At 35.6% G+C, this 17,656-nt stretch overlaps 7 protein-coding genes across 7 annotated transcripts; 6 read left to right on the plus strand and 1 right to left on the minus strand.

The window, feature by feature from the left end:
* Positions 1 to 292: 292 nt before the first annotated feature.
* RO3G_02093 (NAD(P)H:quinone oxidoreductase, type IV) lies at positions 293 to 968 on the plus strand (the record flags this gene model as incomplete). Its single annotated transcript, XM_067656684.1, has 2 exons — positions 293 to 407; positions 466 to 968. The coding sequence occupies 2 exons, from the start codon at positions 293 to 295 to the stop codon at positions 966 to 968; spliced, it is 618 nt and encodes a 205-aa protein (XP_067512785.1).
* A 3,236-nt stretch (positions 969 to 4,204) lies between these two features.
* RO3G_02094 (uncharacterized protein) lies at positions 4,205 to 4,843 on the plus strand (the record flags this gene model as incomplete). The annotated part of the gene is made up of 3 exons (XM_067656685.1): positions 4,205 to 4,248; positions 4,335 to 4,595; positions 4,792 to 4,843. 3 exons carry the CDS (start codon positions 4,205 to 4,207, stop codon positions 4,841 to 4,843), a joined length of 357 nt encoding a protein of 118 aa, XP_067512786.1.
* Positions 4,844 to 5,602: 759 nt separating this feature from the next.
* Positions 5,603 to 7,202, plus strand: RO3G_02095 (uncharacterized protein; the record flags this gene model as incomplete). The annotated part of the gene is made up of 4 exons (XM_067656686.1): positions 5,603 to 5,839; positions 5,902 to 6,103; positions 6,149 to 6,349; positions 6,406 to 7,202. The coding sequence occupies 4 exons, from the start codon at positions 5,603 to 5,605 to the stop codon at positions 7,200 to 7,202; spliced, it is 1,437 nt and encodes a 478-aa protein (XP_067512787.1).
* A 918-nt stretch (positions 7,203 to 8,120) lies between these two features.
* RO3G_02096 (uncharacterized protein) lies at positions 8,121 to 10,025 on the plus strand (the record flags this gene model as incomplete). The annotated part of the gene is made up of 8 exons (XM_067656687.1): positions 8,121 to 8,359; positions 8,429 to 8,450; positions 8,510 to 8,540; positions 8,740 to 8,855; positions 8,906 to 9,074; positions 9,129 to 9,289; positions 9,343 to 9,476; positions 9,539 to 10,025. 8 exons carry the CDS (start codon positions 8,121 to 8,123, stop codon positions 10,023 to 10,025), a joined length of 1,359 nt encoding a protein of 452 aa, XP_067512788.1.
* A 404-nt stretch (positions 10,026 to 10,429) lies between these two features.
* On the plus strand, positions 10,430 to 12,403 carry RO3G_02097 (dihydroxy-acid dehydratase; the record flags this gene model as incomplete). Its single annotated transcript, XM_067656688.1, has 5 exons — positions 10,430 to 10,571; positions 10,625 to 10,685; positions 10,739 to 10,931; positions 10,987 to 11,260; positions 11,313 to 12,403. 5 exons carry the CDS (start codon positions 10,430 to 10,432, stop codon positions 12,401 to 12,403), a joined length of 1,761 nt encoding a protein of 586 aa, XP_067512789.1.
* A 136-nt stretch (positions 12,404 to 12,539) lies between these two features.
* On the plus strand, positions 12,540 to 14,546 carry RO3G_02098 (uncharacterized protein; the record flags this gene model as incomplete). The annotated part of the gene is made up of 9 exons (XM_067656689.1): positions 12,540 to 12,644; positions 12,712 to 12,972; positions 13,025 to 13,063; positions 13,212 to 13,235; positions 13,458 to 13,662; positions 13,715 to 13,914; positions 13,973 to 14,194; positions 14,247 to 14,399; positions 14,466 to 14,546. The coding sequence occupies 9 exons, from the start codon at positions 12,540 to 12,542 to the stop codon at positions 14,544 to 14,546; spliced, it is 1,290 nt and encodes a 429-aa protein (XP_067512790.1).
* A 166-nt stretch (positions 14,547 to 14,712) lies between these two features.
* On the minus strand, positions 14,713 to 17,087 carry RO3G_02099 (uncharacterized protein; the record flags this gene model as incomplete). The annotated part of the gene is made up of 5 exons (XM_067656690.1): positions 14,713 to 15,013; positions 15,117 to 15,256; positions 15,307 to 15,449; positions 15,558 to 16,572; positions 16,626 to 17,087. The coding sequence occupies 5 exons, from the start codon at positions 17,085 to 17,087 to the stop codon at positions 14,713 to 14,715; spliced, it is 2,061 nt and encodes a 686-aa protein (XP_067512791.1).
* Positions 17,088 to 17,656: the final 569 nt, after the last annotated feature.

Raw genomic sequence — 17,656 nt, forward strand, 5'->3', positions numbered from 1 at the left:
TAAATTAACTTGTTATTGTATTCACAATAGATCAAAACCCAATTTTTTTTTACTGTATAAAAAACAGCCGATTTTTAATAAATTACTCAGTCTGTTTTACCTAAAATGGAAATTTACTTGGTTGGGCAGCTACTCAGAAAACCTTATTTTGAAAGCCACAAATTTGACATTTCATTTGTAATTCTTTGTAATCAGAACCCTGTTTGACTGAGTTTGTTTTAATAATAAAATTATATAAATACAAAGTCTTTATTTTCATTTTTATTTATAATCATCTATCAATTATATACAAATGGCTCCTAAGGTTTATATCATCATCTACTCTCTCTATAACCACGTCTACACTCTTGCTCAAGAGGTCCAAAAGGGCCTTGAAGCTTCTGGTGCTGAAGCCAAGATCTTCCAAGGTAAAAAAAAAAATTGTAGTGCATAAAAGGAGTAATAGGCTAATAATGATTGAATTAGTTCCCGAAACTCTTTCTGAAGAAATCTTGACCAAGATGCATGCTCCCCCCAAGCCCGATGTACCTGTTATCACTGTTGATGACTTAAAGGAAGCCGACGGTTTCTTGTTTGGTATTCCCACTCGTTTCGGTTCCATGCCCGCTCAAATCAAGTCCTTCTTGGATGCCACTGGTGGCCTTTGGGCCTCTGGTGCCTTGGCTGGTAAATTTGCCGGTACTTTCTTCTCCACAGCTTCTCAACACGGTGGTCAAGAAACCACTGCTTTTACCACAATCACTTACTTTGCTCACCACGGTATGATTTACGTCCCTCTTGGTTTTGCCAACCCTCACTTGTTTGATAACTCTGAAGTTGTTGGTGGTTCCGCCTATGGTGCTGGTACTGTTGCCAATGGTGACGGTAGCAGACAAGTCTCTCAAAAGGAGCGTGAAATTGCTCAAACTCAAGGTGAAAACTTTGGTAAGATCGTCTCCACTTATCTCAAGGGCAAGAACTCTGCTTAAATTAATACCATCACATAATGTCCTTTTTCAAAAATAAATAATTTATTTCATGCTTTTCGTAAAAGAATATTGTCAGGATTGACTAGGTGAAATGCCTCGTTTTTTACGTGCACGCGGATCTATTTCTATATTTGGACTGTGACGTAACATTTAGCCTTTCTGGCTTTATTATGTCATTTTCCTTGTGTATTGCTTATGTTTTCGTTGAGTAGTGCTATATAGTCCAAAAGTAACAGTTAGAATAATTATATGATGAGTAGGTCAAATGGTATTGTTGATGAATAGAAGTACATTATACTAAAAGCAGTAAAAAATATGTTCTCACCACAAAAGGACCAGAAAACCTGATAAACTTCAAATCACGACGCAACCGAGTTGGAACATCTTTTTTTTTCCGGATAAAAGGCTTAAATTCAATTTTTATTTAAAAGTATGGAGCGTCACAATGAATGGTCGATGAAATACTTTTATTGAATTATAACTGTAATAGTAAATAAAGAGGAAAGTTCTACACAAGAGACAGAGAAAGCTCGGCATATAGGGTCGCGATTCATTTGGAGACAGCGAAAAATATAGATAAAAATGAAAAGTGAGAGGGATCATAGACCTGCTACTAGTAAGCGTGTCAAAGGGCAAGAAAAATGTTGTCAAACACCACAGGAGGACATTGAAACAGCTCAAGTGGAGGAGGAAAACGGAGCTTAAAGGTCTTTGAGATGATGGACGGAGAGACAGTGCGATTGGAAAACCTGAGGAGGATGCTTTTACACACTGCAAGTTTGGGTTCGCACATAAATAAGAGATGCTCAACAGATGCCTCAAATGCGGAGCTGACAGGACAAAGTAGAGAAAGCCCATCAGGCAAGAACCGATGAAGAAACTGTCAAACTGTTTGGCGTCGGTATAACAAGCGAAACCAAATAGTACGCCCAGGAGGTTGTGCAGTCATTTGATAGAAAAACTTGAAGCAACACTTAACAGTGGAGAGAAGGCAGGAAGTGGAAGAGCTTTGGAATAAAGGTGACGATATTGACATGTGTCAAAGGTCCACAGTCTATACCATCATGCATTTCATGTGGACAATACACAAGGAAGATGAGGACGGGAAGTGGAAAAAAGAAATCTGTTGTGGCAATGGGATTTGTACATGTCGTATTTACCACATTAAACACTTATTATTCGTATGAAATTACTCAAGCCTTATATAAGAAATAACAAGTGCCGAATACATTATATTATTGATTACATATTTCCTAAAACTTATTTATAATATTAACCATATACAATATTTATATTGTTCAAGTTCAATACTACAATTGATCTTGAACTCATTTCAGTCCCTGAATAATTTCATTTCCTGTATAAAGGCTTAGTTTGATTAAATGGGTTCTCTCTCTCGTCTTGGAATCTAATAAAGAAGTTACATAGAGACTCATTCATTAGTTTTTCAAGCACTATTTCCCTTTTAATTCTCAAATTTATTATTTGCAAATATCTCAGTACACAGGCAAATAATAAAAGGAGAGAAATGTACCAGGTCGGCAGCAATATCCAGAAACAAAGCGGAAACAAGGCTTGGATGCAATTAGAACGTCTTTGAATGCCCCCCCATTTTTATGCGGCTACGGAGAAACTAAGTTATGAATATTTGGTTTTATCTATTAAGGACCGAGTTGAGTGAAATAGCCAGAAAATCAATTATTCTGACAAGTAACAGTGTAACTGATAGCTAAGTCAGAAAAGAGTACCAGTCTTAATTGATTACGATATGGCTCAATAGAGCTATTAGTAACAAAGACGCATGTTTTCTCTATGAATGAACCCACACTTGTCTTTGGTTCACAATAATAAGAAGACAAAAGGAGGGTTTTTTTTTTCTGGAATTTAGCCTCAAAGGAGCCAAGGTTGACAACATAATCATAGCATTTAAAATGACTCTGGTTATAGCACATGATTTTACATTCTGCATTGTAGAAGTAATAACTTTGTTATCCAATCTTTTGCGACTTTCCTATACTCTCTTCATATCCCAATGACACGATAACATATTGAATTACCAAATACTTTATGAATAGCGGATACCTCCATCTGACTGCAGTCAATTGTTATCTTTTTAACTAAAAGATCACTACCAGCCGCGACTTTTTTTTAACCCACTGGAGGTTACATTACGACATCAATTAGATTGTTTATCAACTATGCTCTGTTGTCAAAACAAGAATAAAGGTTTACAATCAAACTGAAGATGAACCATCTTTTTATGGTAAGAAATTTACCTACGAGGAGTGTAATTAATGTCACTAATATTAAATTCGTTCATTTTGCTGCTTGATTTGTTACCAAAAGGAGAAAAGAGAACTACACGAACCTTTTCAATATTACATGGTGCCAATATAAAAACTGCCAAGAACATTGAGAAAAAACTTTTCTATAGAAATGAGATTTAAAAAAGTAAAAGGCATATTTGAGCTATAAACGTCTCAACTGTATCAATAAAGTAAAATATCTACTATTGTTATAATAAAGGGCTGATATGAATTATGCTTTAACTATGTATAAGAAAACCATGATTAGGGTACAATAGTTATAGATATGTTAGTTTACTTGAGCATACATAATTTGCAATCTAAGTGTGTAATTTAATGGGTTGATATTCAAAATGAGACCCTCTGATTTCTCACGATTAATTGGCTGCCAACCATATTCTCATTTTCAATCACTCTCCAAGTATTCTTATAAAATAGACTACAGATAACCCATCGCAATCATGATCAACTCTAATGAACATATTAATGAATTGATTTAACAATACATTACTCTATTTTTTAAATAAAAGCTTATTCAGAAATTTACTATTTTGCATCCTTCATTTTTTTTCCTTAAACAGTTTAAGCATTCTAGAATAAGAATGAAAACCTTTAATGTGAATAATTGAATCTGTTTGAACTTCATGTATTTTTAGATGAAAAATGTGGTAATATGTCTGACGTTTTTCTCTTGATCTTATTCTGTCTTTGATCTTTTTGCAAAGTCAGCTTTTGTTCCTGCGAATTGAGATCACTTCAAATTTACAATCCTTTGTTTCTGTTACTGTGGTATTATAAAAAAGAAGAATTTTCTTTATTGATTACTATTTATCTGTTGATTATTTTAATCGAGTGAAGCTTTTTTTTATTGCATAAAAGAATACTTGGGATCTTTAAAATAAAGAGCAAGAGTGATCTTTAACATCAATTATGGCTGAGACTTTATTGGTCCTTGTTCTCAGCAGCCACGTCCGGTAAATAATTAACAACTTTTTCTGTTTATCTTGGCCATTAATTGATCTCAATCTATTCAATACTTTATGACGAATTGATTTATTAGGGAAATCGCATCTAATAAAATTGTAAACAATGTCTTTTTGTATTTAGGTTATAAAGGAATCATATTAAAAAAGAGCACATTTAATCGTTCATTGTTTAATGTACTAGTTGATTTCGGAGATCTTAAAAAGAGTAGTAAAGATTTGCAAATACGGCAATTAAAAACTTGTCCTATTTCTGGAAACATTGTTACAAACAACAGGTTTGATCATCGGATTACAAACGTTATTAACCAATCTCCTACTCAAAGAATTGCTTTTAGGTAAATTGTCCAAGTAGAGCTCATCCAAACTTACTTGTTTTTATAATCATTTAAAACGCGTTTGGTGTAAACACATTGAATACAATTCAATCTTTGTTTTCATTTGTTTAAATAACCCAACTTTTGTATGAATGCTCACAGTCAACCAAGGTCCGATGTATTCATGCAGAGGCACGTTGCTGTGTTATATTCCTAGAATGTTTAACATCGCTGGCCTTAGAAATAAATTTTACTATGCATCTTTATAATAACAGTAAAATAAAAACGAAAACAATTCGACAATGTTCTTTTTTACTTTTAATAGAGAAATACATATAATTGAACAACGTGCAACCTTTAAATTAATTTTCATATTATAGAATGTGCTGCATTTAATAAGCAAGCTTCAGCCTCCTTCTTTTTTAAGTTCTCGGGATAAGTAGATGACAAACTATGACCTTGGCATAAAATTGCTTGAGGAGATAATAAAGTTATTAAATAGATCTAGCCAAGACCAGATAGTGTGTTAAAGCCCATGTATTAATGATGAGCCCATGTAGTAATGATGAGCCCCTTTTGATAAATTATTCTTATTAATGAGTGACACATAAGTGCTTTAAATATTAGCTTACGACTGAAGAAAAAAAAAACACGATTTATGAATCATACCACTAGGGCGATTCCTTTAGCGCGCACTGACCATAGCTGATTTTCATAGAGTACAAAACCTGTCAAATATTTTCGCGCTTATCATGAAACAAATGAAGGTTGATAATTTTGCTTATTGAATCAAATTAAAAAAAAAGAAAGTCCCTTTTAGGCGATCTGGTTTCAACGATTGAAAATCATAAATGCAACTCAGGTCTCTCTGTCATAGTTAAATTTAGTAATGCCAAGAAATTCCTTATTTGGGTGAATTATTTCATACAGTAATTGTTCTTTCATCTCTATTTTATTTATATATTTTCTATTTGCTTTAAATACTTTCTCCTTTTTCATTATTCTTTTCTTTTCTTGAAGGGTGGAATATGCAATCACCCATGGTTATGGACAGTCACTTGTGTAAATGGGCTAATTGTTACTCTATTTTTGATGATCCAGAGCTACTTTATTTCCATTTAACCAATGATCACGTCGGTAGAAAATCAACAGGAAACTTATGCCTTACCTGTCATTGGGAAAAATGTGATGTGACAGTCATCAAGAGAGATCATATCACAAGCCACCTTCGAGTTCATGTTCCTTTAAAGCCTCACAAGTGTCAGGTACACTCACATTGCAAAATATTTTAAATCACTGACTAACATTGCCTTTTTTTTTGGTCTAGTATTGCAGTAAATTATTCAAGCGACCTCAAGATCTGAAGAAACATGAAAAGATTCATAATGAACAACGTGTCTCTCAATTTCGATCTCAACATCACAATCCTTTGACACCACCAGATCGATTGAATAAAGACATGTCACCAATTTTGCCAGAAGAAAATGCATCCCATCCTATTTCACCTCCACAAAGCATATACTCTGAAGGTATGTTAAAATAATATTAAATATACTTACCTAACTATTACTTAGATATGCAAACTGAAAACTATCTATATACTGGCGCATCATCTTCCAGTAGTAAAGTAGATAAAAAGACTATGTACAACAACTTTCATACTCCCAATATGATGCCCCAAGCAATAGACAATAATACCTATACTTCTCCTGAATGTGTTTTGCATGATCTTTTCTTTCCTATGGAAGCAAACAATAGACCAATTTATAGTCCAGGTTAGCTCTCTAAAAACAAACTAAATGCTAATCGTGTTACTCATTTCCATATTTAGACATTGCCAACAGACTTGATCAAGTACAAGCTTTAATTGATGCAGGAACCATTACTCAGTCAGACTTCAATTTCAACATCAGCAACGAACAGCAATTGACAGATATGAATGTCTGGTTAACTAGTTTATACAACAGTCTTCAGCAAATACCCTCACAGCAACCAATTACGGAACCACTTATGAATCCTTCTTCAGTACCATGCCCTATCGTCCCATCCCAAATGTACCCTGAAAATGACATATATATCCGCTCACAGCCTATAGTTGTACCCAGTCAAAGCACTCATGAACTTTATTCATCGGGGCCACCTTTAGTCAACTATCAAAATAATCATATTGGTCTCATAGGACAACGTCAGCATTATATGACCATACCTGATATCTCTATGCAAGATTTTCATCCAGAGCTTCGAACAGCAACAAATCTTACCAATGCAAACAGTAAGAGCAATGCCTTCTCTGAAACTACGAAGGCTTTAGATGAAAAAAATAAAGACATGGCTACTCCATCCCCATCCGAAATTAAGACAGTCGAAAAGAAAACAATATCCAACGAAACCGAATGTAAACAAACAAACGAAGTAAGAAAACTTGTTGAAACTGATCTGTCCGGACTTTCACTTGACGAACAACCGAAAAGTCCCTCAAAAGAGTCTGAAATTTACCTGTTAAGCCGTCGTCGTTACCGACACCGTCAGCTTTTAAAACAAATGAAAGAATGGATAAATAACAATTATAATCAACAAAAGTCAACCAAGACAGAAACAAATAAAATAACTATGCTTTTATGTCAGTAAATACCAAATATGTAATCATAGTATTTACGCAGAATCTTATTTCCGACTCCTTTTTTTATATAAAATAAAAAGTTGTTTTACATTATTTCATTTCCTTCTTTTTTTCTGATTTCTAAAACCAAATGAGTCCTGGTAAGACAAAGAATAAAAGACTTTTTTTTTTTTAAAAAAAAAGCTTCTTATTTTTAATCATCGTCTTTGAAGATATTTTTTCTGTAGCAGCAGCTGGTTTAGGTGGTTTGCTCGGTGCAATGTACTTGGATGCCAAGTGCCTTTTGAGTAGTGACCTTAAGAAAGTGAAGAATGCTTTGTCTGCTCAATTAGGGTAAGTTGTACATGTCACAATCTATCCATTCTCAATATCAATCGCACAGACTTCGAAAATTGGAGTCCCAAGGACAGGTTCACAGTTACTATAGATTCAAGGAAAAAGCAAAGCAATTCCCTAATGATATATTCGTCATCTTTGAGGGAAAAGAATACACTTTTCATCACATTGAAAAAGGTAAATTACCCTTAAACATTATATGCTTGTTACACGTTCCTCATCCATTCGCGTTTTTTTAATCATAACCTACAATTAGCTTCAAATAGATTAGTAAAGTAGTAACAGAATAACCTGTTTCATCATTTATATCTTACCAGTATTGTTGTTTAGGCACACTGGCTATTAGCACAAAATATAAAAAAAGGGGGTAAGGAAAAAGAGAAGATCATTTTTACTATTTTTTATGTAATGATACGTAGTACAAGCATTGATTGTTCTCAATAGATGTCGTATGTATGATGCATCAAAATCATCCTACATTCATCATATTACTGCTGGCAATTAGTAAAATTGGCGGGATACCTTCACTGGTCAATACCAATTTAACCGATCATTCCTTGCTACATTGTATTAAAGTGGCATACTGTAAAATGTTTATCTTTGACCCAGTCTATGAGAGACAGGTTGTAGTCAATTTAGATGAATATCAAAAGCTTGGTATCGATGTAGTTGCTTACGGTGAGCATACTGAAGAATCTGAGCTGAGTCCTTTGCCTTTTGGATTAACACTCAATCCAAGTATCTTGGTCAACTATTCCGATGAGGATACAAGCGAAGAGTTTATTAAAGGAGTGTCTTTTACTGAACCCGCTTACTTAATTTACACAAGGTAAGTAAAAAGGGTCTAAAATAAAAAGTTTGTGTGTTTTTCTGACAAGACTATTTGTTCTATTTGTAGTGGAACAACTGGCTTACCTAAAGTATAAAGCATATTATAAAGCATGTTTCTAGTATAAATAACCATCTTGTTTTTTAACAGGCTGCAATTGTTCAGCATCTCCGCGTGTATGGTAAGTTAACATCCATACTTAATTTGCTTTAATCTATACTCATTTCTTTATCTTTTAGGTAGCATGGCTTTTTTGGGAAAAACTGCTGGAATAAAAAAGGATAGTAGGGTTTACTGTGTGCTGCCTATGTATCATAGCTCAGGACGTACGGTCGATATTTATATGTATATGACCTTATACTGATGATCTTTGTTTATAGTGTTAGTCAGCTTCAGTTCTACTTTGCATGCTGGTGGCACATTTGTGTTAGGTCGTAAATTTTCGGCTAGTAGATTTTGGAAGGATTGTGTCAACTATAAAGTAAATGTGTTTACTGTAAGTTAAGAAACGAAAAAAAAAAGTATGTATTGATAATTTCATTTTAGTATATTGGTGAATTTTGCAGATATCTTTTAAGCCAACCACCTCGTCCTGAAGAAAAGCGCCATCAAGTAAAGGTGATTTATGGTAACGGTATGAGGCCTGACGTTTGGGAGCGATTTCGAGAAAGGTTCAATATTCCCACTTTTTGTGAATTCTATTCTGCCACTGAAGGTAAAGAGAAAAAGGTACTAATCAAATTCTCTTCTCAATCTTATTTTTTAAAAGCACCATCAAGTATGATCAATGTAAACACAAGTGAATTAGGTGCTGGTGCAGTGGGTAGTCGTGGTCTATTTATTCGTTTACTTCAAAGTGAAATACAAATTATCAAGATTGACCCTGTAACCGAAGAACCAATTCGAGATAAAAATGGACTTTGCATAAAGGTAATAAAGTGATTGGCATGCCTATGCGCACTCATGAATTAATCATTCATTAGTGTGGCTATGAAGAAAAAGGTGAGCTAGTTGTACGCATACAAGCACAAAGTACTGTCGTATTTGATGGCTACTACAAGAATAAGGAAGCTACACAGAAGAAGATCTTGAGTAATGTTTTACAAAAGGGAGATTTGTAAGGGTTTTTAAAACAAATGACCAACAAGTAAAAGGAGAGCTCATTTTTTTTTTCTTTAGATATTTCCGCAGTGGTGATTTACTCAGTATGAATAGTGATGGCTTTTACTATTTTAGTGACCGACTTGGGGACACTTTCCGTTGGAAATCTGAAAATGTAGCTACAACCGAAGTTGCACAAGTGTTGGATGAATATCCTGAGATTGCAGAAGCCAATGTGTATGGGACTCTTGTGCCTAACCATGATGGTCGTGCTGGTATGGCTGCAATTGTGTTGAAACAAGGAGTTACTATTGACTTTAAGGATCTTTATCATTTTCTTCATCAAAGACTACCTAAATATGCTATTCCATTATTCATCAGGTTTATACCTGCTATGGAAATCACAGGCACCTTTAAACATCAAAAGGTTCATTTCCGTAATCAAGGCATTGATCTCACACAGATACCAAAGTCAGAACCAGTTTATTGGCATAAAAATGGGACTTATGTTCCTTTCACTTTAGAAGACTATGCTAAGATCAATACTGGTCAAGCAAAATTATAAGCTAGATCAAGTCAATTTCTTAATAATAATAATAAAAAAAGTACAATTGTCCATTTATCTTTTTTATCAAAGATAAGCGTAAAGATTGTGTAACAGTGAATCTTTATGAATTTAAAGCAGTCAACCAATCCAATGACTGTCTTCCTGATCTTAAAAAAGATGCACATCAGTTAAACCAATCAAATGCTTGTATTTCAATATGTCAGAATGGGTAAACTCATGCTTTATTTAATTTGACACTTGAACTTAACCGCTTCTTTTTTTTTTTCTCTTCTTTTCTTTTTCTCTCGCTTCCCCCTACTCTTTTTTTTATTCTTTTTGCAATGGCATCTAAACTTCTTTCAAGAACAAATCCTTTTACTCGAAATACATTGTAAGTCTCAAAGGTATTGTTTAGATTAAGCATGGTATTAATCTATGTTAGACAACGAACGGCAGTAAAAGCTGCTCCTGTTGGTCTCAGATACTATGCTTCTGACAACAAATTAAACAAATTCAGTGCTAATATCACTCAACCCAAGAGTCAAGGAGCTTCACAGGCTATGTGTAAGTTTTTTAAGGCAAATCAAACATGTTTTTTCTAATGACAAATTTTACAGTATATGCTACTGGTTTAACTGATGAAGACATGAATAAAGCACAAGTTGGTATTTCTAGTGTGTAAGTAGTTTTGTAAAGCATTTTCTATTTGAATTAAATGTGCTTTTAAATAGTTGGTATGAGGGTAATCCTTGTAATATGCATCTTTTGGATTTGGCTGGCGAAATTAAGAAAGGTGTACAAGAAGCTGGTCTTATTGGTTACCGATTTAACACAATCGGTGTTAGTGACGGTATATCCATGGGTACGCGTGGTATGAGTTATTCTCTTCAATCAAGAGATTTAATTGCCGATAGTGTCGAAACAGTAAGAAAGATCTCCAAAGAAAATAACGAACTGTATATAAACCTGTTCATAATAGGTAATGGGCGGTCAATGGTATGACGCTAATATTTCTATCCCTGGTTGTGATAAGAATATGCCTGGTGTTTTGATGGCAATGGGACGTGTAAATAGACCTTCTTTGATGGTTTATGGTGGTACTATCCAACCAGGTAGAAGTTGTGGAGGAGACAAGCTTGATCTTGTCTCTGCTTTCCAATCTTATGGTGAATATGTATCTGGTGCTATTGATGAAAACAAACGTTATGATATCATTCGCCATGCCTGTCCTGGTCCTGGTGCTTGTGGTGGAAGTAAGTGTGAATTATGTATAAGAACCACTAGAGTATTAATCCTATTTCTTAGTGTACACTGCTAACACAATGGCCTCTGCAGCTGAAGCAATGGGTATGACCTTGCCTTACTCTTCATCTACACCCGCAGCTTACCCCGAAAAGCTTGAAGAATGTCGTAATGCTGGTCAAGCCATTCGCAACCTTTTAGAAAAGGACATCAAACCTCGTGATATCATGACTCGCGCAGCCTTTGAAAATGCCATGGTACTTACTATGGCCCTTGGTGGATCTACCAACGTTGTTCTTCACTTGATAGCTATTGCCAAGAGTGTTGGCGTAAAGTTAACTCTGGATGATTTCCAAGCAGCCAGTGACAAAACTCCCTTCTTGGCCGACTTAAAGCCCAGTGGTAAATATGTCATGGAAGACCTTCACACTATCGGTGGTATCCCTGCCATCCTCAAATACCTCATGCAAGAAAAGTTGGTAGACGGTAACGTCATGACCGTCACTGGTAAGTCTCTTGAAGAAAATCTTCACTCTCTTCCTGGTCTTCCCAATAAGCAAGACATCATTCGTCCTCTTTCAAACCCTATCAAACCCAGTGGTCATTTGCAAATCCTTTACGGTAACTTGGCTCCTGAGGGTTCCGTAGGCAAGATCACGGGTAAGGAAGGCCTCCGATTCACAGGTAAAGCACGTGTGTTTGACGGTGAGGAAGCATTCATTACTGCTCTCGAAAACAATGAATTCAAAAAGGGTGAAAAGACAGTGATTGTTATCAAGAACGAAGGACCCAAGGGTGGACCCGGTATGCGTGAAATGTTAAAGCCTTCTTCTGCTATCATGGGTGCTGGTTTGGGTCAAGATGTTGCTCTTTTGACCGACGGCCGTTTCTCTGGTGGATCTCATGGTTTCATCATTGGTCATGTCTGCCCTGAAGCTCAAGTCGGTGGACCTATTGGTTTAGTCAAGGATGGTGATGTTATTACTATTGACGCCGAATCGCGTGAAATGAATGTGGACATTTCTGACGCTGAGTTTGCTGAACGTAAAAAGAATTTTGTTCCTCTTCCACCCAAGTATACAAAGGGTACATTGGCTCGTTATATCATGACAGTCAAGAGTGCAAGTGAAGGTGCAGTGACCGATGAATTGTAAAATAGATTAAAAAAACACGTGTCTCTCTCTTTCTTTTTTAAATGACGTAATCTAATCCATAAAAGGAGATATACACTCCTTAACTTTGCTTTGACTTTTTTTTTTCTCTTTTTTCACTTCTTTTTCCTTACATAAAATGAGTGATGACTTTGAGAATATTATTCAATGGGATGTACACACGGATACACAAACTCCACAACTAGAAATTAAAGACCCTTTGTCGCAATTTAATGAAGAAAGGGTAAATCAAGCGAGATAATCCCGAGTAGAGAACAATCTATAACTTTTTGTTATCTTTTTTTTTGTAGCTGCTATCTCCTTCCCCAACTTCTTTATCTTCGTTGAATGTGGATAGTAAGAGCGCAGATGAACCACCGGCTTCTCCTCATTTTTCTGCTCCTACTGCACCTTTAGCTAGTAATAGTAACAGTAAGCTACCTACTATTACCTCTCATGAGAAGGAAGATGATAATGTGGAGGTTTTGCCAATGACCATTCTTATTGAGGAACCAAGGAAGCATAACGACCCAACACAAGGGACCTACGTTACTTATCTTGTTACTACGCAAGTAAGAATGATATATAAGCGTGATATCAATAATGATTAAACTATGGTTGTAGACTACTTTAAAAACGTTTAAACCAACACAGCCAATTCATGTACGTCGACGATTTCAAGACTTTGTTTGGTTACATACTGCGTTGACATTAGAGTTTCCAGCTTGTATTATTCCGCCTTTACCAGATAAGCATCGATTAGGTAATAGAAAGAGCTTGATTGAATAGCATGCTTACCTTGTTATAATAGAGTACATCAAAGGAGACAGATTTAGTAATGAATTTATTACAAAAAGAAAATTGAGGTACTTTCAGAATATACAAAGTGTTGCATAAGACTTACTTTTGATCGCACAAAGTTTGCAGTGGTTTCTAGACAGAATATCAAAACATCCGATATTGCAGAAAGCACAGAGTGCTCGGGTATTTCTTGAATCAAATGATTTTGTAAGCGATTTTATACACAAATAAATTACCAACTCAATGTGATCTATAGAGAAATGATAAACGAATCCAATCTACACATATTCCTCCGCCTACTTCATTAATTGGCTCTATAGGGGATACATTGGTCAATGCGTTTGCTAGATTAAAAAAACCCGATGAAAGATTTGAAGAGATGAAAGAGGTTGTGAATAGATTGGAAGATAATTTGAATACGATTGAAAGATTATACATGAGAATCAACAAAAGACAGAGAGGTAATAGTCAATATGTTTTGTAGGATATTTTTTAAAAATACCGGACTTTTAGATTTACAAAACGATTATACCAGTTTCGCCAATAGCATACAAGGTTTATCTGCATTAGAAACAAACATCAAGCGAACATTACATCAATTTGCAGAGACGTGCAAGGCATATTCAAAAGTGATGAGCGAAATGTCTGAAAAAGAAGAGTTATTATTTTTAAATGAAATTCATGAATTATTAGCTTATTGTTATGCAGCAAAAGTAAGTGATAGTAATGATGTGCAATGTGCAGAAAGAAACTTACATGTATTAAAATAAGGATGTATTAAAAGCAAGGGATCAAAAGCAACTTGATTTTGAAGAATTATCACGGTATTTGGATCAAGCAGCTTTAGAAAAAGAACGAATTTTACATCCCAAGTTTAATGATCGAGCCAACATCGCAGAATATGTAACAGACAAGATAAATGAAGTAAGAGGAATAAGTATGCAACAAGCAAGACGAGAAAAACTCTCAAGGTTGGAAACCAAAATTAAAGAGGTACGTACAAAAAAAAGACTAAAAGACACTAAGGAATGAATGCTGTTTATAGCTTCAAGAGGAAGTGACACAAGCGAATGATGAATCAAACAAGTTTTCAAGTCAAGTGGTAAAAGAATTTGGCTTGTTTCAAAAGACAAAAATAATGGAATTAAAGCAAGGGTTACTGGCTTACGCTGATTGCCATATTGCCTTTCATGAAAAGGTAAAAGAAAAAAAAAAAAAAAAAGTATGCTTTTCCTTTAATTATTATTCACACTCTAAACAATAGGGAATGTCTATTTGGGAAAAAATATTGCCTGTTCTAGAAAGCATGGATAGCGTTAAAGGGGATGGTGAGGCTACTGTGTAAAAACCTGCTCTATTTTTTTTTTTTTGTTTTGGAATGAATAAACTTGTACATACATTTTGATTGGACAAAGCATATGCCCGCATGAAGAGATTTAGATAAATAGAATTTGGGTGTATTTTTATTTAAGGTATACATTGGTTAAATATTTAGAGCAATCTGTCTTGCTTTATGAAAAGTCTTCTTCATCTTCTTCCGCACTCTCTAAAAAGATATCATCATAAGGCTCTTCATCATATTTCCATTGCTTATGGAATACACCATCATTTTGATGTTCTTCTTCTTCAGGATGTTCATCATCAGCATACACATAGATCTCACATGCATTTGTCTCGTCATCCTCATCCTCATTTGGGTTGAGTTCATCAAGGTCTCTGTATTGCTTATTTCTGTCAGGTAAGGGAGGAGGGGTTGTACTTGATAATTGCTCTTTTGGGCGGCTTAAATCAGCACATGGGCTCATCAAGGGCCTTAGATAGTTTATATAGGATTCACGTACAGTTGGATGTGGACATTGTATCAAAATCTTAAAATAAACGTCAGTGGGGGATAATTGCACTGTAATTTTTATACTTGAATACCTTGGATATTTTATCAAATCCGGACAGCATCAATTCAAGTCGAATCTTTTCTTGCTCACGCTCATCATAACAACCAACATAACTTGTAGGTGGAGTAGTGACCACGGTACGAATAAGACGCAGATGAGTAACCTGAATTACTAGATTAATAAACAAATAATTAAATCATTAAAACAAATTACAATATAATCAACAACGCCTTCTTCAGTCATCACAGAACCAGATGCTTCTTCCTGTTCTTCTTCTTGCTCTTCTTCATTCATTCCACTCTGTCTTGCTTTTATTTGTCGGTAAGCACTCTTGAAATCATAATTTAGCACTTGTGCTAAAAAGGTGATTGTCTCAATATGACGCTCTACTGTATACTGTAGCTCTCTCATCCAAGCCGTATACCTTGGCTTGAGTTCATCACGATCCCACTCATATTCTCTACCGATCGCTTGACCATTTGGATCGTTCTCCATAATCATTTGCAATATTTCTTGAGGATCTGTCTTGAGGGTCATTGGGAAGGGGGCTTGATGCTTGATTTGTTTCTTTTTGTCTTCGTCGTCCACTAAACGATCCGTTGGCCTGTCGAGCAGCAATCGACGCAAGACATCATAGCCATGGACGTACTCAACATCAGCTGAACAGTTGGTTTGAAGGGTAGCCAGGGTACAGAGCAAGTTGAGTAAGAGACTTTTGGTAGCAATCTCCAGTCCATACACCTGCTTTTGTTTCTTACTCGCAGGCCCAAAGAGTATATCACGTACATGCAGTAGAGCGACAGGATTTAACAAAACGATTTGTGTGCCCATGGGTTGATGTGTCATGATCGCCTTTAGACATTTACCAAGATGCTGTAAGATTCGATTATCATTCGGATGTCGTTTCTGTGCCTCTTTCATCTGTTTGAAAAGATTCGCAATAGCCTCATAGCCTCCCAAGGCTAAAAATTCACTCGTCCAGCTGACGACCACACTTCTCAAGAAGACGCGGAGATCAAGCACCTCAGCATCCTCGAGATCACGTACATGAGTCATTTGCAGTAAATGTACAAAATATTCAGGTGTCGATTTCAATTTACTTCTTCTTGACGTACTATTTCGTTCACTGCTACCTCCTCCGGGTCCAATTCCGGTTCCGTTGTACAGGGAAGTTCTCGTGCGACTGTACCTTGCGGGTGTCGTCTTGGCCTTGGTGGCTGTGTTGTTTGCATCCGAGTAAAATAGACTGTGGAGGTCGACATCAGATGTGGAGTGATGGTTGGGTTGTAGAGCTGGCTTGGATGATTTGTTCTTTAGACCAAAAGTTGCTTTTAGTGAAAAGGATGGCATGACGTGAGAGAAAGTAGAGTTCTTTTTCAATAGAGCAGGCGACCTAGAAGAACGAAGTAAAAGTTCTTTTTGTTCAAAGGTCAAGTTGTTGACGCTGCTCATATGGTCAGCTGAAGGAGCATATTCTTTCTATGTGTACAGATACATTAGTTTTTTGAATAAAAGAGGATGATAAGGATTACCAATAGTAATTTAAATTGTTCTTCTACATCTTCTACTTTCTTTTGTGAAGATGGTAATGAGCTTGGTGGTGTGATTATCTTTTTGGGTTCAGGTGGAGGGGAAGGGCGTTTGTCGTTAGCAGGTGGTGTTGGAGGAGTTGGCAGATGGACAATCGGATTCTCGAGCTGAACTGTTCGAAGTGGTGCTGGTGTGTTGTTGGCTGCTGAGGGACGATAACCCGAGCGGCGAGAATGAAGTGAAGAATACATCGAATCCACTCGAGAAGCAGCATCATCTGCGTCATACAAGGAATCTGCCTGGAACTCTTCAGCTTGTTCCTGCACAAATTCTGCTGGTGTCACATTTTTCTTTTTGGCGCCAAACAAGGTTGATACTCTATTTAAAATTCGATGTTGTGGTGGAGATGATGGGCCAGGAGAGGATAGTTGAACGTCAACAACAGTAACAGCTTGTGGTTGCATTGTAAAAATGAATAATAAAAAGAAAAGAAAAGAAAAAACCAAAGGTCTTAGATAAAGAACATATAAAAAAGAGGGATTAAACTCGTTTACCTTATTTGGTTTTTGCCAAAAGCAATGACTAGTTTTAGACAGTAACATTTTCATTGACCGAAGTATGTGTAACCTACCTTTTACTGTCTCTGCTTACTTATCTAATAAAGTCGTGCACTGATGAATTGGTGTATAGAAAAAAGTATCAAGCATGAGCAGTAATAATTCATTTCTTATAAACAATGAAAGCGCTTTAATAATTCACAATGAGCCATTATATACACCACAGTCAAAGTAGAGCTCTGAACATTCATCAAATAAAATTGTTTTCTATCATCTATTAAGTAAAAATTGAACTTGTTGATATTTATTTATTTGTTTAAAGGAAAATTAGAAAGCTAAATGCATTAAGTTCATGATCCCCATCAGATTGTCCTAAACTAGAATGATAGCGATAAATTGAAAAAAAAGGGGGGAAAAAAGATTTAAAGTGTCTTTTTTTAATTTATTCATGACAATAGTTTTTTGTATAAAATCAA

The sequence above is a fragment of the Rhizopus delemar genome, genomic scaffold, assembly GCF_000149305.1.
Source record: "Rhizopus delemar RA 99-880 supercont3.1 genomic scaffold, whole genome shotgun sequence".
Taxonomy (NCBI): Eukaryota; Fungi; Mucoromycota; class Mucoromycetes; order Mucorales; family Rhizopodaceae; genus Rhizopus; species Rhizopus delemar.